This window comes from Leopardus geoffroyi, chromosome A3 (assembly GCF_018350155.1).
Source record: "Leopardus geoffroyi isolate Oge1 chromosome A3, O.geoffroyi_Oge1_pat1.0, whole genome shotgun sequence".
Lineage (NCBI taxonomy): Eukaryota > Metazoa > Chordata > Mammalia > Carnivora > Felidae > Leopardus > Leopardus geoffroyi.
In genome coordinates, this window is record NC_059336.1 from 18,844,875 (window position 1) to 18,868,354 (window position 23,480).

At 59.2% G+C, this 23,480-nt stretch overlaps 2 protein-coding genes across 7 annotated transcripts; one reads left to right on the plus strand and one right to left on the minus strand.

Moving 5' to 3' along the window:
• Positions 1–891: 891 nt before the first annotated feature.
• EMILIN3 (elastin microfibril interfacer 3) lies at positions 892–7,170 on the plus strand. The gene is made up of 4 exons (XM_045444589.1): positions 892–1,141; positions 2,432–2,554; positions 3,715–3,938; positions 4,210–7,170. The coding sequence occupies exons 1-4, from the start codon at positions 978–980 to the stop codon at positions 5,961–5,963; spliced, it is 2,265 nt and encodes a 754-aa protein (XP_045300545.1). The 5' UTR covers positions 892–977; the 3' UTR covers positions 5,964–7,170.
• LPIN3 (lipin 3) lies at positions 6,409–23,409 on the minus strand. 6 transcript variants are annotated; one of them, XR_006703174.1, is made up of 22 exons: positions 22,925–23,169; positions 19,544–19,696; positions 19,251–19,450; positions 17,946–18,041; positions 16,654–16,919; positions 16,373–16,456; positions 15,898–16,021; positions 15,397–15,739; positions 14,510–14,609; positions 14,220–14,371; positions 13,718–13,811; positions 13,550–13,619; positions 11,796–11,888; positions 11,678–11,721; positions 10,816–10,954; positions 9,723–9,871; positions 9,456–9,542; positions 8,822–8,974; positions 8,546–8,660; positions 8,357–8,460; positions 7,910–8,181; positions 6,409–6,521 (listed from the first exon to the last, which is right to left on the minus strand). XR_006703174.1 is itself a non-coding variant. In XM_045444586.1 (21 exons), the coding sequence occupies exons 3-21, from the start codon at positions 19,440–19,442 to the stop codon at positions 8,037–8,039; spliced, it is 2,550 nt and encodes an 849-aa protein (XP_045300542.1). In that variant the 5' UTR covers positions 19,443–19,450; positions 19,544–19,696; positions 23,233–23,409; the 3' UTR covers positions 6,545–8,036. The 6 variants fall into 6 exon arrangements, 5 of the variants coding, with proteins under 5 accessions (XP_045300542.1, XP_045300543.1, XP_045300541.1 ...); XM_045444586.1 differs by lacking the exons at positions 6,409–6,521; positions 22,925–23,169 and adding an exon at positions 23,233–23,409 and having other exon boundaries at positions 6,545–8,181; XM_045444587.1 differs by lacking the exons at positions 6,409–6,521; positions 22,925–23,169 and adding an exon at positions 23,233–23,409 and having other exon boundaries at positions 7,767–8,181; positions 19,251–19,469.
• Between the last annotated feature and the right edge of the window lie 71 nt (positions 23,410–23,480).

The following is a 23,480-nucleotide window of genomic DNA, read 5'->3' on the forward strand; positions in this document are numbered from 1 at the left end:
AGGCGGAGCCTGCCTTAACAGCAGCGAGAAGGACCCAAAGGTTTTCTTTGACCGGTTGCAAGTAGTAAACCAGTGCCGGGGTCCAGCTGGCTAAGAGCTTTAGTTGCACAAAGAGAAGCAGAGCATCCACTGCTGGACTGGAGAGGCGAGGGGTGTTTGGGTCTCCTTGCACCCCATACCTAAGAGAGAGGAAGCACGGACCCACCAGGGAACCACAGGAACGACCTGGTCACCCACTGTGCTGCAGGGAGAGGTTAAGATGCCCCAGGTAGGGGGAGCACAGCTATCAGTTGTCCTGGCCACCTGGAGACGGAGACGGTGCAGAGTAGGCACAGCTAGCCAACAGGGACCTTCTGGAACCTATTCCAAGGAGGTGGCGGCGGAGATGTTGCTGGTGCGCCCCCAGACAGGGTCATCTCCGCTCCAGAGCTGAGGCACGCAAGGGTTTTTAAGACCCGTGTGCCCCGCGGGTGGGCGCCGTTCCTGGAGGGAGGGGGCGGCCCGCGCCAGGGCGGGCCCCAGGGGTCCGGCTCTGCTTCCCTGTCTTGCACGCGGGCGACGGTGGTGGACGGGTGCATTCGGGGCCTCCCCAGGGCACGACTGCCCGCGTCCCTGCCACCCCGGGGCTGCTCCCTTCTTAACCTCTCGCTTGCAGGCGGCCCCTCGGGCGTCAGCTCGGAGCCAGGGCGGGGGGCTGGCGGCGGAGAGGGGGCCGGCGGAGGCGAGCGACGCGGCCCCAAGTTTATGCTAATCCGCGCAGAGCCCGCCTCCCGCCTCCCCTCCGCGGCCCCAGCCGCGAGCAGCGCCGGCCACTCGGCGGGACGCAGCCGCTGCGCAGCGCCAGGCGGCCGGGCCAGCGAGCTCCGGGGGCCGCGGGCGGCGGCGGCGGGACCCGGGCGGGCGGGCGAGCGGCGGGGCGGCGGGCGGACGCCGGGCGGGGGCCCCGCGCGGGGCCAGGTGGAGAGCCGCGGGCCGCGATGGGCCGCCGCCTGCCGGTGTGGCTGTGCGCCGTCGCGGCGCTGCTCTCGGGGGCGCAGGCCAAGGGCACCCCGCTCCTCGCGCGGCCCGCGCCGCCCGGTGCCCCCCGCTACAGCCTCTACACGACGGGATGGCGCCCGCGGCTGCGCCCGGGGCCGCACAAGTAAGCGCGGGCCGCGGCCGGGCGGGAAGCGGGAGGGATGGGGCCCCGGCGGCGCTCCCACCTGCCCGGACCGCGCGCGGGAGAGGGGGGCTCCGGGCTCCCGAGGCCGAGCCCCTGCCCCGGCGGGCGCCCCCACGCTCCGGGAGGCTGCGGGGCTGGCGAAGAAAAATAAGCCGAGGGGGCCTGGCGCGGCGGCTGGGACCTGGCAGTGCCCGCGGAAACCTTTCCAGCGAAGTAACATTTTCCAGCTGCGCTGTGTGCAAACTCCCGGCGCAAGCGGACCAGGTGGAGGGAGCGGAGGGAGGACGGTGGACGCGAGGCATACGCGGGAATCCCCCACGCCCCCACCCGCGCCGCGCCCCCCTTCTCTCCCCTGCCCCGCCAGGTGGGAGATGGAGCCCAGCGCCCTGCAGCCCGCCCCCTCCGGCGGTTAGCCTGACCCCGGGCACCCCTTGGGAACCCCCAGCGTGTTTGGACCACAGAACTGATGGGGGCGCCTGGGTCCCGGGCCTGTGTTGTGGCTCCAGAGGCCAATAGCAGTGCACGGGTGGTTGGCTTAGCCAGGCAGCCACTCCCCACCCCTTGTAACCTGTGAGGCTGGCTCCTGCCTCACCCCTGCCTCAGCTTCTGGTCTTCAGTAGCCAGTGGCTTGGGAACTGGCCCCAGTCAGGTGAGTTAGGGGCTCTACCTGGGATGCTGGCTGAATTGTATTGTAGGAGAGTGCTCAGCCCATAGCTCAGTGGGCCTGGCACATCAGAGCTGGCTTCCTGGAGGAGGCAGTACCAGAAGTGATCAGAGACTGAGAAACCCGGAGCAAAGGCAGGGGCTAGAAACTACGAGGTGGCATGTATTTCCCCAGGAGTCAGGGAAGGAAGGAGGAGAAGTGTGGTCTCAAAGGCACAGAGGCACTAAGTTGAGATCTCAGAAGGATGGAATGCCAAGATAAGGAGTTGAGAGCCAGTGAAGGAGTTGGAGGAGGGTGAGAATACAGCAAGGCTCTTGTTGGGGAATCCAGGTAAGGAGGGCAGAGGCCAGACCACAGGAAAGGCAGCCCCTGGCTCACTACAGTGCTTACCCCAGTGACCAACCCACTGGGAAGTCTGGGATCTGACTGACCAGCAGTGGGTCCAGACCCCAGGCCAGGGCCCTGGCCTCCAGGAACAAAGAACAGAGACAGAAGAGAGATGGGAATCTAGTCCCCTGGGGAGACCTACAGATAGGGAGGGGGGTCTAGGAGCCTCAGTGGGCCTGGCTCAGGCCAGATATTGCAAGGATGCTGTTCCCTTACAGGGCCCTCTGCGCCTACGTGGTGCACAGGAACGTGACCTGTATCCTACAGGAGGGAGCAGACAGCTATGTGAAGGCTGAGTACCGGCAGTGTGGATGGGGGCCCAAGTGCCCCGGGACAGTCATGTGAGTGCACCCCCGTGCCACCCACTCAGGACTGCTGGGCACAAGCCCCAGGCCTGCCTTCCCCCCAAGAGCGGCAGCCAGCTCCACAAGGGGCTGTACCTCCTTGGACTGCAAAGAGCCCATTACCCCAGCTCCCACACGGGCTGGCTAGGGGACGGGGGGTGGGGAGGAGACATAGGCAGGTTCAGATTAGGGCCCACAGAGGGACCAAGGGAGGATTCCTAAAAGAGACACAGAACTAGGCAAGGAAGAAGCCACAGAGGCAAAGAGGGTTGGAGGTGAACAGAAAAGGCAGAGGCTCACACTGACAATGGTTGATGCCAAAGGGGCCCCAGGAAGACCCAGGAAGGGCTGTGGTGACTGTAGAAAAGGAAGGCCAAGGGTGAGGGGATGGAGGGCAGGTTTCCAGGGCCTGGGCGGGACAGGCGGGGTTGTGTGAGGATATGTAGGACGGTGCACAGGTGTGATGCACACAGGTCTATACTTGGAGAGGTTTAAGTGCATGTCTGAAAACAAACCCACTTGCTCCAGTGTGTCAGTGGGTAGACAGGCACGTGGCTGAGCAGGCGAGGGAGGGGCCCTGGCGAGCCCTGCCCTGCACCCCTGGGCCTTCCCTTCTGTGCTCAGAATCCAAGGTGCCATCCACCAGCCTGGGTGGCCAGAGCTGAGTTCCCAGAACAGGCTACAGAGGAGCAGACAGAACTGAGGGGACAGATGGGAGCCGAGAGCAGCCCCTGCACACTGGGAAGGGCTGTGCACCCCGGCTCCAGGGCAGTACCCATCCCACCCCACCCCACGGGGGAGGGGTTGAGATTGTGCCAGAATTCTTCCAGGTATCGCCAAAGCCAGAGTGGAATTTCTCATGGCAGCATGAGCTCAAGGGGATCCAAAATGGTCTTGGGGACACTGGGGCTAAGTCCCTGCTAGTGTTCTCCCCAAGAAAACAGGATGGGATGGGACTTCACCTGCACCTGCTCCTTAACCCTTCTCTGAAGCCCTGAAAGGCCCGCCTCCACCCCAACTGCCCTGTCACAGAATACACAGAAAAGGGAGGCTTTGATGGTGGTGTCGAGGTGGGGAGATAATTAGATCTTATGCCAGGAGGCAGGAGCCTCAGCCCACAGGTACAGGGCAGCGCCCTCTCCCCCTGTCTGGCCCAGGTACCGCACAGTGCTCAGACCCAGATACAAGGTCGGCTACAAGACAGTGACGGACCTCACCTGGCGGTGCTGCCCTGGCCTCACTGGAGAAGGCTGCCCCGAGCACCTCACCGACCATGGGGCCTCCCCAGCCCAGCCAGAGCCTCAGCCCCAGATTCCCTCGGGGCAGCTGGGCCCAGGGCCCCAGCCCCCTTCTTCTAGCAGAGCGGTCCCCAGCCCCTATGGTGAGTCTGCCTGGAGGAGACCCTACCAGGTGATCAGGTTTTTTTGGAGCGGCGGGGAGGGGATTGAGCCAGGTAGGCTGAGCTCTGGCAGGGCTGGGGAGGGTGCATCTCATGCTGGGCTTGAGGGAGAGCTCCCAGAGCCCCTCCCAAAGCTGAGAGAGCTATGCCCAGTGGCAAGGTGCGCTTAGAACAGAAAATCTCTCAGGTGGCCTGGCCACAGGACAAGCTGAGGGAGGCAGGCCAGCGATGCCCCTGGGGTTCTCTCTTCCAGGAAGAAAAGGTCCAGGGCTGTTTGGTGAGCGGCTAGAACGCCTGGAGAGTGATGTCCAGCGCCTGGCACAAGCATATGGTACCCTCAGTGGCCTGGTGGCCAGCCATGAAGACCCCAACAGGATGACCAGTGGTCCCAGGGCTCCTGCCACCCCTGTGGGCTTCGGGATCGTCTCTGAGGGGTTTGTGAAGCCCAGAGACAGAGCTGGAGGGCCACTCACACCCCCCCTGGATGAGATCTTGAGCAAGGTGACAGAGGTGAGCAACACGCTCCGGACCAAGGTGCAGCTGCTGGACGAGGTGCACGGGCTGGCCCTGGGTCACGAGGCTCACCTACAGCGGCTGCGGGAGGCCCCTCCGTCTCCACTCACCTCCCTGACGCTTCTGGATGAGTACGTGGACCGACGGCTGCACCGACTCTGGGGGAGCCTACTGGATGGCTTCGAACAGAAGCTGCAAGGTGTCCAGAGTTCCTGCGACCTGCGGGTGCAGGAGGTGCGGCAGCAGTGTGAGGAGGGTCAGGCAGCCAGCCAGAGGCTGCACCAGAGCCTGGATGGCCGGGAGCTGGCCCTGCGCCGGGAGCTGTCACAGCTCGGGTCGAGGCTGCAGGGGCTGAGCATGGCTGGAGGGGGCGGCTGCTGCGGCCGGCTGGCTTTGATCAGCGCCCGTGTGGACAACCTCGAGAGGAACCTACAGGCTGTCACTGAGGCCCAGAGGGGCCATGGCCCCCTCACCAGGGATGAGCTGGAGCGGCTCTCTGCTGCCATGCTCGAGGGGGGTGCGGACCGGCTGCTGGAGGGCCTGGAGACCCTCAATGGGACGGAAGGCGGAGCGAGAGGCTGCTGCCTGGGGGGGGAGGAGGGGGGATGGGATGTGGGCAGCTTCAGGACCCTGCTGGAAGAGCGAGTGCAGAGCCTAGAGGAGCGCCTGGTGACACTGGCTGGGGAGCTGAGCCATGACAGCGACCCACCGGGCAGGTCGGCCCGGCCCCGGGTGCAGACGGAGCTGGCGGTGCTGGAACAGCGGCTGGTTTCACTGGAGTCCTCGTGCACTCCCAGCACCACCTCGGCCATCCTGGACACCCTCGCGGCAGAGGTGAAGGCCTGGCAGAGCCGGAGCGAGGCCCTCCTACACCAGGTGGCCAGCCACGCAGCCCTGCTCCGACAGCTCAACGGCACCGTGGCTGAGGTCCAGGAGCAGCTGGCAGAAGCAACGGGCAGCTCACTCCAAGGCGAGATCACCCTGCTCAAGGTCAATCTGAACTCTGTGAGCAAGTCGCTCACGGGCCTCAGTGACTCCGTCAGCCGGTATTCCGATGCTTTCCTGGAGGCCAACTCCTCCCTGGACGAGCGAGAGCGCAAGGTGGAGGCTGAGGTGCACGCCATCCAGGAACAGGTCAGCAGCCAGGGCTCTCGGCTTCAGGCCGGCCACAGGCAGGTCCTGAGCCTGCGGGGGGAGCTGGAGCGACTCAAGGCCGGCGTGGCCGATGTGGCCGGCGGGCTGAGCCGCTGCCAGCACACAGCCCAGGACCTGCGGCACGTGCTGGGCCGCTTCGACCAGAGGGTGGCGCAGGTGGAGGGTGCCTGCGGGAGGCTGGGCCTACTGGCTGCCCACAGGGAGGGCCTGTGGGGCTACGTGGACCAGCTGAATCGCACACTGGCTCAGCATGCGCAGGACATCGCCCGCCTCCGGGATGACCTCCTGTACTGCCGGGCCCAGCTGGCCGAGCAGGCGCGGCCCCGGCAAGCTGACTAGGCAGGCCAGACAGGACCCACCCCTGGACCCCGCTTACCCTGGGGATGTCCCTCCAGAGCCCAGCCTTGCCCAGCAGTGCCTCCCAGCACCCCCTGGCCAGCATGGATGCCACTTCAGAGGCCACAGAAGGAATAGCCTTGGTCCAGCTCCATATGACTGTCCCAGCCACCAAAATCCACACTCAGTGCTGTGCCAACTGGACAATTCAACATCGTGGTCAAGGCAAGGACATCATGCCTGAAGGCCAGGGTGGACCTAATTGACCTCACAATCCAGTCTGCAAATTGTCCCTCTTCAGACACACCAGGGTCAGCACCTGTACAAAGACCCGCAGGTCTGGTCACAGACAGTGACCTGTCCACATCTCCCTTTGTCCCCAGGCCATAGCCCCCAGCCTGTGGGGGCTTCTGGTTCCCTTGTCCCCTTGGCTTCTCTCCCTTGCTGTCTGGGCTCAGTTTCTGCAGGAAGATGGTGCCCACTGGCACTGTCCTCACACCCGGCAGCTTCGTGGATATGGTTTCTGAAACCAAGGACCAGAGGTTTCCACCGGCCCTGGTCCTTCGGAGCAGAACAGAAACACAAAGACTCAGTTCTCTTTATTTCTTTTGACCCTCCCCTCAGGTGAGGGCTTAGGCAGCTGTAGATTCCCTGAGAAAAAGGACAGGGTCCAGGCTCTGTTTAGAGACCCCACCCCAATTTATCCTTTTCCTTTTCTTTCCCAAAAATGCTTCAGGGCCTCTGGTCCCCACACCCTCCCCTCCTTTCCATGTGGGAGAATATCCTGCCCACCCCCCGCCCGCCCAGGTTAGAGCCTCTCTTCAGAGAATAGCCCTCATATATGTCATGGCCTGAATGAGGCCAGACTCTGAACAGGAGGCCACAGGAGAGGAAGGCCTCCAAGCCCTGTTTCCAGCATCCCGGCGAAACCCCAGCCTCTCCTGGACGTTCACTAAGCAGTGAGAAATTCAGGTACGACACCATCACGGGACAACCTGAAAACACAGTGTTCATCCAGTCTGCAGAGTTCCCAGAGACCCGATGCCCATCTCTGCTGAGGTTCCTGGCCTCAGTTCCCCCACAGCAGCCCAGGGCTTTCTGTGCTGTGTTGCAGGTCCCTATAGCCCTGCCTTCTGGTTTCTTCCTTCCACTGTGGTGCTGTTGGTGGGGGGTGGGGGGGGGGCAGGCCTGGATTAAAGCTTTTAACCCATCTAAAGGTATTTTCTTCCCCAAGGACAGCAGGCTGGAAGGCTGCACTGCTGGGGAGCCAGCCCCACTTCCTAAAGTTCCTCATCCCCGTACGAGCTTGCTCGGCAGCTCTGTGGGCACTGAGTTGACCAGCAAAGTCTAGGGAGGGTTGGCAGGTCACTGCCATTGGCCCTGGCAGGTTTGGGGGCTGTGTCCTTAGGGGAGGTACTCAGGGGAACAAGGGCAGCAGCTGGGTACGGGCCAGGCCAAGTGGGAGTCACGCTCCCTCAGCCCTCGCACTGCCTGGGAATCCTCGTTCCTTGATGTCTCAGCATCCTGGTTTGGGGTGTGCTGAGATACCGGCGTGCCAGGGAGAGTGGTGAGGTCTGGCTCAAGAGCTGTGGGAAGGGGCCGGGGTTATGGAGGAATCGGGCTTCAGAGGCTATGATCCATGCTGTGCAGATGGTACTCAACCCCTCCCCACTGCTGCCGCCAGCCATTTCCGTGCCTACAGGTCTCAAGCCTCCCGGGACCTCCCTCTTCTCCCTGTCCTATCAGGAGTTGGGACAACATACCAGGGTGACAGGGACAGAGATGTCAAGGGCATGGAGAATCCTGTGAGGGCCCGGGTGACAGTCATTTAATTGCTACAGGCCAGGGCTATGCTGAGGCCTGGAGCAGCTGCCCCCCACCTCCTGCAGCTCAGCTGGCAAAGGCAGGAGACAGGACAGGGAGGAGGGGGGGTCTCTGTGGCTACTAACCAGCCTTCAGCCCCCTCCTCCCGTTCAGTGGACTGGCCCCGTGGTACCCAGCTTCCAGTGTCCCGATCCCTGGGACACCCACTCCCTGGAACACCTGGCCAGGGAGGAGGGGGCAGCCGGGGCAGGGTCAGGCCAGGGCATCAAAGTCCACAGCAACCAGGGGCTCCCGCCAGTAGCAGAAGTTGCTGTATTCAGGGTGGGCCAGGTCTGTGCTGGGGCCACGGGCCACGGGCGGGAAGAGGAGCTCGACCACCTCGCCGAGCCGTTCGTACCTGTGGGCAGAACAGGGTCAGGGCCGAGAGCCTGAGCTGCCACCAGGCCCCAGCCCCCATCATGTCGGGCAAACACTGCATCCTGCCTGGGAGCCCTGGGTGGAACCGGGGCCCAGGGAGAAGCTAGGGCATGGGGACTTGCGGCATGGGGGTGCATGGCAGGGTTTGGCCTCACGTGGATTTGTGGTTCTTCATGAGCTCCTGGATGAGCTCTCCCCGGGGGTTGACTGTGAAGATTCGAGACGTAGGTAGGCCCACCTGCCGGTAGGCGATGACATCCTGTGGGGGACAAAGGAGGGGCCTGTGGGCTGGGCGATAAGATAGGGTGAAGGTGGCCCTGCCCCTGGGGAGGTGACACACTCACGTTGGGCCTGTTCCCAAAGGCAGCATAGAAGGGCTGTCCGTGGGGCAGGAACAGCTGCTGGATATCACTCAGGCAGGCGATTTTGAACACCTCTGGTTTCTTCTCAATCACCTCCCTGGGGCAGCCAGGGCCATGAGCAGGAAGGGGAGCCAAGGCAGGGCAGCAATCAGAGGATGGCAGGGTCAGGTGCCGCGAGGTCTGACTCAACCGACACCCGAGCCTGCCCCCCCACCCCCCACAAGAGCCTGTGGGCTTGTGTCCTATAGGGGTGGTTACCTGTGGAGGGCGGAGAAGAGGCTGCTGGGAGACAGCAGGAGGGGGCCCTCAGGGAGGCCGCAGCCCCGCTCGCTCACCCACTGCAGGTAGCCCTTGGTGAGGCCCGCCATGCCGATAGCCCGTGCCGAGCAGTACAGGAACTTGTACCCATTTCTGGGGTGGGGGACAGCAGAGGCACAGAGTCGTCAGAGACCAGCATTCCCTGCCCCACCCTCTTGGCTTCGGCCAGCTCAGTTCAACCCCGGGGCTCTGGCCTTCAGACCCAGAGGCCTTTGCAGGGAGGGGACTTAGGAAGAACGGCTGACAGAGGTGGCCTCAGCTGCTGTCCCACATAGGAGGGCACAGACAGCATCCTGAGGCCCAGGTGGAGCGGGATGAACAAAGGTTTGAGCAAGTCTGTAGGCTTCTCTACAGCACAAAGACCAGCAGTTAGACTCAGACGCCAGGAGACCGGTCTTTCACAGGAGAATGGGAGACCAGCCAGTAGGTTGCCGTGCTCCAGGGACATGCCTGGGGCTTATTCCCTCATGGGCCCTCCTGGTCCCCAAGCCTGGCTTCCTGGGGCAAAGGCCATAGTGGCCTGAGACATCCTGTCATTCCCTCCCTAGGGCCCTTCCCCAGCCCAGGCACTCACAGGTGGATTTTGTGGTAGAGACTGGTGATGCCCTGGTGTGTCCAGTCTTTCCCTAGCTGGGGCAGAATGTGACCCAGAGCGTCCGACCTAGAGCCACAGAAGAAGGGTCACTCTGAGGCAGCCCCATGTAGCCCTCATGTGCCACAGCCCCCAGTGCCCAGGATGGTGCACTGCAGGCAGAGGGCCTTTCTTGATGTCCCCCTTCCCCCGGCACAGAGGAGGCCAGTCCCAGGCCCTCCCTCTCTCCCCTGGCCAACCAGGCCTCACTTGGTAATGGTCCCGTCGATGTCCGAGATGACCACCTTGTCGTCCCATTTCCACAGGTAGATGGTGGCCCTGCAGCGGCAGGTGCCCTGGTACTGGGTGGTCACACTGAAGACCACATCATTGGCACCTTCTTGCAGGTTCAGGCGCCGCTGGGGCCGGGCAAAGGGAGGAAGCTGTGATGTGCCCCAGCCTGGTGTGTCCCCCTTCCCCACCCCAAACCGTGCCCTGTGAACCCCACAGGCCTCTCATGCTCCTCTTCCTCCCAGCTCAGAGAACCTGCCTGAATTCATCAGAGACAGCCACACGCACATACGTGCACACGGGCAGAGGGTAACCTTGGGCAGTTAGGCGGTACGAGGGTGCTGGTTGGGGTCTGCACCGGCAGGCATGGGAGCCCTAACCTCCCTTCCTGCCCCTTTAGGATGAAGCTCACAGACAAAGCCTGGCCCGTGGCTCCCACCCAGGTTTCTCAGGTTGGCCCTAAGGCTGGCATTGCTCCTGGTGGGGAGATACCCCACTGCATAGAAGGGACCTCCTGGGGATCCTCACAGGTACTTGTGACGTCCCCCCAAAGAGAGATCTAGCCCTGTGCTTGGTCCGTAGGGCAGCTCTCAGCCATAGCCGATGACCAAGGCTATTGGGCCCTGGCTGACCCCAAGGTGGGTGTCACACAGGGGTACCACACAGACGGTAGCTGCTCTATACCAGGTTGGCCCTCCTGGGCCCCTCCCTGACAGAGCCACACTCAGGGGCCAGTTACTGAGCTCAAAGGCAGGACTCAGGGGCAGGGACTGCCAAAATCTGAGGGGCTGTCGTCAGCCTTCGATTCCTTCAGAGTGGCCTCTAAGAGAGACCCACAACCCACCGCAGGTAGATATTTTAAGATGACATAGAGAACACTTTTCCAATGAGGGCATCCAGCAAAGACGTGGGTTGGCACATGAAGAAGTGAGCCCCCTGACCCTGAAGGTATTCAAGCAGAGGCTCTTAGGGAGGCTGCCAAGAGGATGGATTCTAGGCTTTTAAATTCCTTGGAGCCTAATTATCTCAGCCCCACCCACCCCCACCTGGACACACCAACGCGCACACTCACGATCTGGCTGGAGGAGAGGCGGAGGGACTTCCTGTAGGTAGGAGGGTAGGCTGGAGGCGAGGGTGGCAGGGAGGGGACCTCAAGGATCACAGGGCTCTCTGGGGCGTCATCCTCACTACTCGGCACATCAGTCTTCACCCTGCAGGCAGCCCGGCTCTCAGGCCTCTGTCCTCCGCCAAGGCCCTGCACTCCCAGCAGATGCTTACCCCTTGGCCCAGGCCACAAGGAATCTGGGGCTTGTCGCTGCCCCTCCAGAGACCACTCAGGGGATCAGAAACCTCTCCTTCTAGGTGCCACCCATTTGGAGAGGGGTAGCAGAATTAAGGGTGTAGGTCGGCAGTATATGCCCAGAAAGGGGTCAGGGCTCCCGGCCCTTAGTGCATGGCCAAGCTAGCCTTGGAGATGTTTACCTGAAAGACCCAGGTGTGCGTCTTAGAGTTTATTCCCAATCCCACCTGCTTTGGCTTCAGCAGACCCGCCCCTGGTCATCACTCATACCCAAGCTGAGGCGTTGTGGTCACTTGTGAAGAAGGCAAGGTCAGCCGGCCCCTGGCAAAGAGGGGAAGGCCCCACCCCTCCCACCCTTCCTTAAGATGGTAATCCTTCTCTGGGCCAGGAGTCTGGGCACCTGTTCCAGCTCCACCGGTACCCAGCTGTGGAAATTTTGGTGCAGCTCTAGGCCTCAGTTTTCCAATGTGTGAAATGGGGCTATTTCTCAAGAAAAAGAAAGGGTGTAGAAGCGACTGGGTAGTGACAAACAACCGTCACTGGCGGAGGGCTGCTGGCGCCACCGCTGCCCCCACAGGGATCGTCCCCAGGCTCAGCTCCAGCTGTAGAGTGCCAGCTAAGAGATCCATCTCACCCCTGCTGCTCCCGGGCTGTGCTTTTCTCCGTCTGGGCACTGCGCTGTGGGAAAACATACATCTAGTAAACCCCGCCTCCACCCTGTGCCGACCACCCCCTTGACCATGATCACTCACCTCCTCGGCCGGGAAGTCCCTGCGTCGCCAGGAAAACCACCACCGTCCACCTTTCCGGGGCATCTTCTCCTTCTCCAGCTTGTCCACAGTGCTCTGTGGGCAGATAAAGGCCATGGCATTTTTTTTCCTTCACCACCAAACCTACTTTTCATTGCCCTTGGGGCCCCCATGAACCCAGAGTCTAGGGCTGACCCTAGAGCAAGGTGCTGTCAACATCTGGAGGCTGTGGAAGCATCCTCACCTCCATCCTTGGCTTCCAAACAGTGACTCATGTAGCTGAGCACAGGAGACCAAGGGCCATTCCTGCCAATCCCCACTCTACTTCAGCTCTGACCCCCTAGCTCTTGCCCAGGCTTGGCCTGGCCTCCAGATTCTATGGGCCAGTACTGCTACTAGAGTAGCTGAAGGCAGTGCTTTGACATTTCTCAGGATCTAGTACTCTCTGCATGATGCCACCAAGTGACAGCTGTAAGAAGAATCCATAGCCAGTACTCCCCTCAACCTCCAAGACCAACATAGGCAACCCCAAAGGTCAGTGACTCTATCCCATGGATGGCCCCCCTCTCTGTGTTACCACGATTGTCTGGTGAGAGAACATGACCTTGGGAAGATGCTCATTAGATGTGTGCTAGGTAGCCCCAGGGAGAGGCCAGGAGAGCCGGGGCCAAGACCCTCCCAGGAGACTTATCAGCTTCCTACAAACAGAATGGTGAACCCAAGTCAGGAGGACATGACCTGGAGGTGGGTCAGCCAGGGTACCCCCTTGAGCTGGAAACAGACTGGGGTTGTCTCCCAGAGGCCTCAGGTGGTGGGTCTGTCTGAGGTCAGTGAGGAGAACCAAGCAGGAGAGTGGCCCTCCTCCTTCCCATAGGCTCTGGTCCTAGCTCAGACCCAGAGCCAGCCAAAGGGTGGAGCCGAGTGTCACGAAAGGGAGGCACCTGCTGTCAACATCTGGTTAGTGATGTTCTTGGGCAAGTCTAACTGATCTGGGAACCATGGGCCAGATTAGGGCAGGGCCCTGTACCACTCCCAGTGGCATAGGAGAGGCAGGGGCAGGTCAGAGAGTGGAAGTTCTGGGAGGGACTGAAGAGACTGGGTTCCTTCCCACCTCTGAGCATCACCACATGCTGTTCCCCTCCCCTCGTCTGCTTACAGATTACTCATCCTTCAGATCTCTACCCAGGAGGCACTCACTGAGCAAACTCCCACTTTAGCCTCTCAAAGCACCCCAGCCTCACTCCCAATACTCACGGTTGAATTTTACATTCATCTGGCTGAGTCTTTGACTACTGTCTTTCTGGGAGGGCATGACTGGCTCCAGCCTGTGCCTGGCACACAGTACGTGCTCAAAAAACGCGCAGAGTAGGTCCTCAACAAACGCATGCCAATAAAGCAAGCAAGTGCCCACAGTCCAGCCTGGAGACATTGCCAGGGCAAGGTAAGGAGTGGGCCCTCTGTCTGCCAAGCCTCATCTCTTAGATCTAAAAGCCTCCTGTTGAAGGTTATCATCCCCCTCTGGTTTGCCCTGAGCTCCTTTGGAGTAAAGTGTCCCCTTGCCAGGATTCAGCCATGCCAGGAAGCCAGGGAAGGGTGAGGCTCTGTCCACACGTCATGGGGTGAGGCTTCGGGGGACTCAGTATCCCCTCTCAGAGTGGTCTTGTAGCCGGTCAGCCCCAGACCCATCTCTACCCACTGTCTGCTTCTTGGCCATAACCCTCTACCCTCAGCAGGCCCGCTGGTGCTCTAACCATTACCTTGGGCAAGTTCTTCTGGAAGGCTTGCAGGGAGAGGATCATGGGGGCAGCAACAGCCCAGTTATAATGTCTGGAGAGACAGAAGGAGGAGTCAGGGCTGCAGCAGCCACAGGGTGGTGGCGGGCAGGGGGGCTCTGGGGCTGCCAGGGTCTCAGCCTTGGTACTCACTTCTCGTTGATTTTCACCACCAGGTTCGGGTGCTCAAGGAGGCCAGGGTTTTGGACGAGGTCCTCGTAGGAGACTATGTGCTGGTTGAATTTCTCTGGGCACAGAGGCAGAGGGTAAGGAATGAGGCTGACACATTTGAACGGGACCATCAGGCCCCGTTCTACCATCTACACTCTACCATCAGGCCTCCTGCATTTTGGGTGTGATACTTAGCAGGGCTTCTCCCTACCTGTGGTTTTTGCATCTGCTGTGCCCACCCCAGGTATTTGCCATCCTGGATTCACAGGATAAGTCACAGCTTAGCCTTAAGTGTTTGCTTCACAGGGTCTTGGGAACGCCCTGCCCTCGCTGGCCGCATGGGGCTCCACAGGACAGAGAACAGCAAGGCCTCAGCCTAGCCTCGCACCATGGCTGCCCGCTGCTCTGGGGGCCTCCCTGCCCTCCCCCGTCCCCTGGGGTCAGTGCCAATCCTTGGAAGGGTTCAGGCCATGGTCAGACATACCCCGGGAGATGTCCCGGCTGTCAGCTAGTCCACCACAGAGGGAAAGCACTATCATGTCCAAAGTGGGTTCTGGCTCCTGTTCAGGGTTGGGGTCCCCCAGAGGCTTCTGGCTGTTGGGTTCACTCCACCTTCTGGGCCCCAGTCCACAGTCACTGGGGGCAAAGAAGCCAATAGTGATGTAAATACAAGGAGGCTGTGAGGAGGGGCCCACCCCTCCAGGCCCTTGCTGGCCAACCCCTGGGCTCACCGGCCCCAATCCCAAGACACCCTGGAACCCAGAACGCAGGCACCTCTGGGGGAAGTAAAGGGCTGCATTCTCAGAATCCAGAGAGGGCAAGTCGTCCAGATAGATGTCACTGGGGCCCAGGTGCTGGCTTCTCTTCACGGAGCCTGAGGGCAGAGGGGACACCTATAGACTTGACATGTGCTTAGTAGCGTGAACAATGTGTCTGGTCTCTGAACGCCCTAAAGCAGCGCCGTCTGGTAGGACTTTTGGGGACGATAGAAATGTCTCGCATCTACGGGTCCAATACGGTAACTGCTAGCCACATCCCTGTATTAGCACACTGAAAATGTGGTGTGACGGAGAAACAGAATTTTAAACGCGATTTAATTGTAATTAAATTTTACAGAGCCATAGATAGCCAGCAACTACTGATCTGGCGGTGAGTCCTAGTGCCTTCCCACACTCGTAGGATAAACCCCAGCTCCTGCGCCAAGGATCCGGCATCTGCTTCTTCCTGCCCCACCCCCGCCTTGCTCAAGACATACCAGCTGCCTCCGTTCCTGGCCGCACAGCCTCCCTCCCACTTCATGGCCTTGACACATGCTCTTTCCTCTGCCTAGAATTCTCTTCCCTTGATCCTTATTTGGCTGGGTCTTTATTGTTGGAGTCTCCACTCACGCATCACCCACTCAGAGAGGCCTTCCCCGACCACATGATTTAAACAGCCTCTGTCCCAACCAATGATTCTGTCCTGCGTCACCCACGACGTGCTCTTCCTGTTCACACATGCTTTGTCTATCTGCCTCGCTGGGCTGTGAGCCCATGAGCGCTGGTGCCAAGCACAGTGCCTGGCACACAGTAGGTGCTCAAAACATGCTTGAAGTACCAGAGTCCAGCCAGTGGGTAACATGAGGCCAGGAAAAGCCTGGGAGAGGTCCAGCCATTACTTACCTTTCCTGCTAGAGACCCCCTCGGGCTGTCTGGTGGGAAGTGGGCCCTCCAGGCCGGCCCAGCTCCATGATTTCGAGGGAGGAGGGAGGCCTGGATCCCTTCGGCTCTGAGTCTTGGTTTTCTTTCTCTCAGAGGTGGGGAGAGGGGGACCCACCAGAGCAGGAGGCTCCGTGTCAGTAGGAGGAAGGTCAGCACCAGCCCCTGTCTGCAGGATTAGGGGCCCCGAAGGGTCCACACCAGCCACAGGAGCAGAGGGGGTGCCAGGCTCTCCCTGAAGAGGTGGAGCTGCCCTGACACCACCATCAGCGATCTTCGAGCACTCGGGCCATTCTGCTTTGGCCACCTTCAATCAAACAAATGGGGGCGGGGGGTGTAAACCAGTGCAGGCCCTGCCTCCCACACCCCAAAAGGCCTTGGGGGTCCCGGGTATTAGTCACTCCACTTCTGACCCGCAGGGACCGCAGAAAGGCAGGCTCGGGAGGCTGACACGGAGAAACTCACCTTGGGCAGCCTCCCCCAGGCCCACTGTATGTGGGACTCAGCTCGCAGGGGGCTGGGCTCGGGGGTCCGCAGCTCCAGCTCTGAGTCGCTCTTTGGGGATGTCATTAGCACACCCGGCAAGAGGCTGCCAGAAACAAGAACTTAGAGACCCTCGAGCCAGCCTACCGCCCACCGCTGCCCACCCCAGCCTGGGGAAAAAAAAATATTTGTGATACATATTCATGCCTATGTTTGGATCCAGAATGTATAAATATATGAAAAACTCCTACAAACCAACAATAATGAGGCAGTCTAGTAAAAAAAAAAAAAAAAAAAAAATGGGCAAAGACTTGAGTAAATGCTTAACAAAGGAGATTCAGAAATGGCTGATGAACACATTCAATGTGTTCTATATCATTCATTAGGAAAATGTAAATGAAAGCCACTCGAAGACCTTGGCCTTGAGTCCCTGCCTGCAGGCCTCCTAGACTCTCACCTGGCCTGGGGGCACCACTCGCCATCAGAGTAGGGGTAGAAGTCTTTGGCTTGCGGTGAGGACTCCCTTTCGGATTCGACACTGCTGAGGGGTCACAAGGAAATAAATGGTCACTGACAAGGACAGGGTACCCATGGAAGGGCATGGGAGCCTGGGTGTCAGGAGGTAAAGCCCAGAGAAATCAAGGCCCTTGCCCAGGGTCACACAGCATCAGCAAAGGAAAAGGTGCCTGAACCCTGGTTGGTATCCCCACACCCTTGGCTACCCTGGTCCCCACACACCCTGGGGGCTCCAGCCTTGGCTTTTCCAGTAGAGACAGTTCACTCTCAGCGCCTGTCTCCAGCTCCTCAGAACTGGAATTGGCTGCCACCGTGTCCTCCTTCCGCCTGGGTTTCCTCTTGCGACGCCTCTTCTTCCGCCCCGTGGAGGCCACCCCCTCAGTGATGGCTTCAGGCTCACTGTCTGTGCTCAGCTGGGAGTCTGAGGGGAACCCAGACAGGCCCCCACAAGGGATGGGTGATGTGCATAGGCGGGGAGGCACGTGTTCCTGTGGAGCAGACCAGGGGCTATAGCCTGGGGGGCCACCCTCACCACTCAATCATTCTGAGCCCTGCCTGAGTCCCAAGGCCCTGGAGTGAGCTCCTTTGGGGTCAGGAAAACAGGCATGGAGGCTGGCCAGAGGCAGCAGCAGCAAGGCCTTGCAAACACCACTGGCATCCGAGCTCCCTGACAGAGACAGAGAGCAGCCCCAATCCCAGGGGTTGCATGTACCCCAGGAAGTTCATGGCGGGCCAGGTGCTACATGAACCACACTGTCCAGCTAGAAACCTGGACACTGGCTACTCATTCTCTGACCACACCTGCTTTTCCTTTAAGACTCAGCCAGGCGTCACCTCCTCCAGGAAGTTTACCCTGACTACCCCCAGCCCCTGTTCCAACTCCCTTCATTATAATGACTATGTAGTTCCATCATCTGTTGTTTATACATCTGTCTCCTAGGCTAGTCTGGGAAGCTTCTTTGGAGATAGGGATCACCCCTCATCCGAGTCCACTGCACAGTGTCCGGCATAGACTAGGGGCTCAGTTGAAGTTTGTGAAGCTCAAACTGTTTAAACACCTCCACTGGCTTGTGTTGGGCTCTGTCCCCCTTCTGCAAACACGCCTCTGCTCAGCTCTCACCCACACACTTCTATGTTCTAACTGCATCGAGCCAGCACCAGATACAGAACCACGCATCTCATGCTCACCAGCCCCCCAGCCAGTTCCTCAGCACTCCCTTCCTTTCCAAGCTTCCCTGGGAAGCCCTCCTTTCCACCCTCCAGGGGCCCAGCTCAGGCGTCCTCTTCTGAGAAACCTCCCTCAACTTTCCCCGGAAAGGAAATCAACCCTTGCTGCCCCCCTCCCAATTCTACCCAGGCTCCAACAGCATGCCTCGAGTGCCAGCCCTAACCAGTCCCCCTGCATCAGGCTCTTGCTGCCCTGGTGATCCCACCAGGGGTAGGGTCGGTGACCGGTCCCAAGGGCCCAGCCAGAGGGGGCACTAGTGAAGGTGCAGGTGCCACGAGGCGCTTACATCATCGCTCTCCAGCTCCTGGACAAAGAAGGCCTCCCCGCTGTCTCCCAGCTTCATGTGCAAGTCCACGGGCTCCCCGTTGATCTCAATGTCTACCTGTAACGAGGCATGATAGCACACAGTCCCCACCATTGTCCCTTACCCCCACCTTCTAGTCTACTGTCCTGCCTGCCTCCATGGAGCACTGCACTCGCTGGAACTTCAGCCCCACCCCACCCCAGACCCTGGCTGCTCCCCACCCTGAGGGTCTCTGCTCAAGTTCCCCTTCTCAGAGAGGCTGTGCTGAACTCTCCATGCCCCTCCGCCACCATTTCCCCATTCTCTGGGCTTTGTTGCACATATAACCGTCTCAGTATTCTTGTGTCTGCCGTGGTTTCTAACTCTTCTCTCTGCCACACCCCATTAGAACAAGTCATGACCCATCCTGTCGCTGCTGCTGCTGTTTCCCCAACCCCCAGGATAGTGCCAGAGCACTTGCTGACTACATACACGTACCATAGTCCGAATGACCATTTTCTAAGCGCTGAATGGAGAGTTTTATCGGGACTCTCCCATTTAACCTTCCAGCAACCCTGTGCAGTAGCTCCTATCACTACCCCTACATTATAGATGAGGAAACTGAGGCTCGGGGGTGTTAAGTAATATACTGGGAAGTGGCCGAGGGAGGCTGTCTGTGAGCCAGGAAGGCTGAGTCCACAACCCAAGCTCTTAACCACCTCGCTACCTACTGTCCCCTACAAGCTTACACTTTTCTGTTAGGATTCTGGCAAGTCCCCAGTGGCTCCAATGCAAAAGGGATTTGGACCCACCAAACCTCTTTTCATACTCCCGACCTCAGTGCTAACTAAAAATCTGTCACGTTCGCCGGGGCCCAGAGAAGACAGCACAGCTTTCCTAAGAGAGAGAAGCTAACCTTTGAGTGCCACCCTCGACAGTGTCATCGGCTCCTACGTCATGCTCCAAAATCACCCCTCCAGCACCAGGTAGAGCAGAGTGTGTTCATTTGCACGGGTGAAAAGACTTACCAAGAAAACCCACGTAAGTTCTCAGTGAGCTAGAGCCAGGTGTGATGGCCCCAGTACCAGGGATTGCCCCGCTGTGCTGCCTCCACAGGAAAATGGGAACCCTCTTGGACCCAAATCCCCAGACTGACCCAAAACTTTCAAAGAAAATGCGAAAGAATGGAAGCTCGTCCCGTGGACAGATCCCCACCTGAGGGAGGCCTCGGTCCTCTCCTGGGACCGCAGTGGCTGTCCTGGCTTTAAGAGCCCACCCTACAGTGGCCCCTGGCCGGCCAGCACTCACCACCTTCTCTCGCGACCGCAGGACACCCAGCTTGCCGAAACGCACGTGGAAGGGCGAACATCGGAAAGAGCCGTCCACCTGCTTCACCACCAGCACATCGATGCCACCACTCAGTGTGGCCGGGTTCAGGCCCCGGTATATCTCCTTCACTGTCCCAAACACCGTCTCTGCCAGCTGCCCCACGTAGTTCATGGCTGGTGCTGGCAAAGGGAGGGGGTGCTGGGGCAAAGGTCAGGTCCACCTCCCTCTGCAGGGAGTCTCTGCAGCCTGACCCCCCAGGTCCCCAGACTTACAGTGCGTTGCCCTCGGAGTGCCTTTGCAGATGGACAACAGTTGTGGGACGGGAGGTATGTCTGTAAGTGTGGGCTCTAGTCTTGGCTTGCCCACCACCTGCTTGTGAGACCCTTGGGCAGCTGCCTTCCTTCTCCAAGTGCCAATCTCCACATCTGTCAAATGAGAGCACCAGGTAAGGCGATCTGGGGAGGCTTGCGTCTCGAAATGCCATGAGTAATGATAATGACCATGGTTTTCAGTGGTAGGGCTCATTTCAACTTCACAACAACCTGCGAGGCTGGCCAAGCGGGTGTCATTACTGCTGTTTACAGACAAGCCACCTGAGGCTCAGAGGTGGAGTGATTTGCCCAGGACCTCACAACTAGTAAGGAGAGGAGCCAGGACTCAAACCCAGGCCTGTTTGGCTGCAGAACCCTCAGTGTGAACCACTGGGTTGGCCCAACTGTGGGAATAGGGGGAGGCAGCCTCATGATATATCAGGCCCAGGGCCCTGCTGGGTAATGGGTGACAGCCCTAAAGACTGATATCTTCCCAGGAAGTAAGGAAGAGAGAGTCTTTGTTCTTCCATCTGGGAAATGGGTTCATCTGTCTTGCTGCCTCCTGGTCTTAGGAGTTGGAAGGGGCCTTGCTGGGCCATCAGGGCTGACTTGTGGAGGACCAGAGGTAGGGTGCAGCAGGTACCTAAGGCTCTGCCCAGCTCTATTCCTGGGGTCAGAGGCTTGAAGGAGGGCATCCCCTATAGCTGGGGGTAGAGTAAGCTCTCGGTTTATGGCCTCAAATACCAAACTCCTTCCCAGTTTCCCTGGAACAGGTCCACAGTCTGATCCCAGTGTCTCTAGGCCATGGGTATCAAGCCTGACCCCCATTTCTGAGACCCTCATTCAGCTGGTCAGGCCCTGAGACCCACATTCAGGCCTTGGGCTCGTCCCTGAACCCATCAAAGCTGCCCCTCCTTCCCCCAGCCAGACCGGTCCCTCCAGCTTTCCCACACCAGGCAGAGCTGGGTAAGCCAGAAGCAGAAGGCTGTGGCAGCCGTGGAGAAGAGCCAGGGCCATAATGAGAGCTGCTTCCACGCTGGCATGGTGCCCGCCCTGCCAGCATCAGCTCATTGCCCCTTCCCTGCTGGCCAGGTCAGCGGCCTAGTGCCCTTCTGGCTGCCAGGATCCAGGCCATCCCACCTCCACAGGGCACTCCCATCTCTCAGACCCTGCATCAGAACCCCTGGCGGATGACCCGCCATGCAAGACCACTCCTCAAAGAAGTTAAGTGACTTATCCAAACTCTATTCAGCTAACAGCCCATAGATGAGGGGAAGGGAGTAATGATTTGTGTCCTGGTTTCCTGACTCCATACCATGGTTCCTTCCACTCCACAGTCCTCAAACCACAGCCACAGCTGTCTGCAGGGGGTGCAGCCCCGCCCCAGCCCACCTCTGCACAACCCTGCAATGCCACTCAAAATGTGGCTCATGGCCCAACAGCGTCAGTATCACCTGGGGGGCGGGGTGCTTGTTAGAAACGCAGAGCTTCACAAACATAAGATACAATTAGAATTGTTAAAATGAAAACCTGGGATAAAATGAAGATTTTTGATCCCAAAAATGGCACTCAAATTTAATAAATAGTTTATCTGCAAAGCACCTACTATGTGCTAGGTGAAAATTCCCACTTTGGTTTCTCCCTACCACATCAAATTCTGTGAATAAAAGGTCTAGGAAGACAGACAAGGACAGACATGTGATGGACAGGGCTCTAGGCCACTGTGCCCAAGAAAAGCAGAGAGGACTTCAGAAGTTTCCAGGAACAAGGCAGCAAGCATCGGAGGGGCAGACTAGGAGTGGGGGCAAAGGTCTGCCCAGGTGGAGGCTCAGGCCTGAGCTATCTGTCCTGCTAGGGGCAAAGGAGCTGGGCTGGAGAAATAATGACAGGTCCAGCTTACCTATCACAGAGTTTCTCAACTTCAGCACGACTGCCATTAGAGGCTGAATAATTTTTTGCTTTGGGGGGATTGTAGGATGTTTAGCAACACTCCTGGTCTCTACCCACAGATACTAGTATCACCCCACCTCCAACCGAATTGTCTCCAAACATTGTCACACGTCCTCTGGGGAACAGAATTGCCCCTGGTAGAGAGCCACTGATGTAGGAGAAAGAGCTTAACAGCAGAGATGGCACCCAAGGGGCACTGGGTCCTACTCTGATCCTGCCACAGGGTATCCTCACGCAAGTGACTTGCTAGCCTGTTTCCCCTTTATGAAACAAGGCCTCAGTTTTTCAAACCCTTCTCAGCCAACAATTCATTCCTCCCACTGTCCACCCCCCCCCACACACACAGATGCCCCCGCATTTGTCTGCTCAGCATTTGGGGGGACTCCTGTGAGCCAAGCCCTACACCCATCTCTGAAGGCATCTCCGTTCCCCCAGGACCCAGCTCTGCCTCCTTGGTCTTCTCCATATGAAGAGCTCTGCTCAGCTCCCTTATACCTCCCTTCACCCCAAACTAGTATGTCTATAATCAAACACTTCACTTCCCCCCGGGGACCCAGGCCAGCTGAATTCCTCTCAGGACTTATGCGAGTCCCTTCCTCCCGAGCCCTCTGAATTCTATTCCCAAATCTCCTGCTCCTCCTGCTGTCCTTGGTCAAAGCTTTACTACCAGATGCCCAGATCCTGGGTGGCAACAGGACGTTGTGAGTAAGGTACCAGACTGTTTGAGTTCTAATTCTCTCCCTGACATTTACTAGCTGCGACCTTAGGCAAATCACTTCACTTCTCCGAGCTTTGGTTTCAGCCTCTGAAATGGGCATAAGGGATAGTGTGAGTAATTAATGAGATAATTCAGGTAAAGCACTAGCATGCAATAAATGCCCATATGTGTCACCTATCAACAGTAGTATCTTTTCTGGCATCATGACAGCCCCAGTCACCAGGCTGGTCCTTAGGGCACACTACAGGTCAGACTCCAATGCCCTGCCCTGCCCTGCCCATCCTTGAGAGGTTAGACTTCTTTACATAGCATTCGAGGCCCTGCATGTTGGTGGCCCACCAATTGCAAAGTGAGCAGGTGGGCTCTGGGCAGGCTTCGCAGGATGCCCAAGCTTCGGAGTCCACTCTGGGAACACCCACAGGCCTCCTAGGCCAGCACACAACTCCACCACAGGGAAGCCAGAACGAACTGCCCTGGGGCTGAGCTCTGGGCCTTTCTAGACTCCCAGATTTGGGAAGGGTTGGGAGACAGCTCTTCACCCAGGACCAGAAGAAGCAGAAGGATAAGTGTTCCTATAGTCCTAGAAGGGAGAAAGCTGCACCCCTGGATCCCCAACAGCCTTCACAGCTACGCCAGCTGACTCGTCCAGTCTGCAGGCACGGGACACTCAGTACCAGAGAGGGTGGGCGATCTCCCCAAGGTCACACAGTCAGGCTGGGGTGGAGCTGCGCCAGCCTCCTCTGAGAGGTTTTGGCATCTTATCTCCTGATCCCACATTCTGGATGTCCGGGGTCCCGCAACGGCTGGGACAGGGAGACAGACGAAGTGAGAGCGGCTCCTCCACGCCAGAGCTACCCTCTGAAGACTGGAGATGGACTCAGGCCCGCGGACAGGAAGGAACGAGGGTCAGATGGCACGACAGAAGGGCGGGGCAGGGCAGGGGTGGGGGGGTACTTCTTCTCAGGCCGGGGTCAGGCCCTACCTGGGGAGCTGCCCACTGGACCTCCGGGACCCCGAACCGCAGTCTCTGCCCGAGTGCACAGGGTAAGTGTCTTCGGCCCCGCACTCAGTTGGAGCTTCCGTCTCCTCTAGGACCGGGTGAGATCCCGGCTCCGCCCCTTCCACGAGCCAAGGCCAGTGTCTGCAGGCCCCAGTCCGTCCAGGCTCCACCCCGCAAAAAGACCCCGCCTCCGCCCAGTGCCCACGCCCAAGGGCGCCCTTTCACCTATA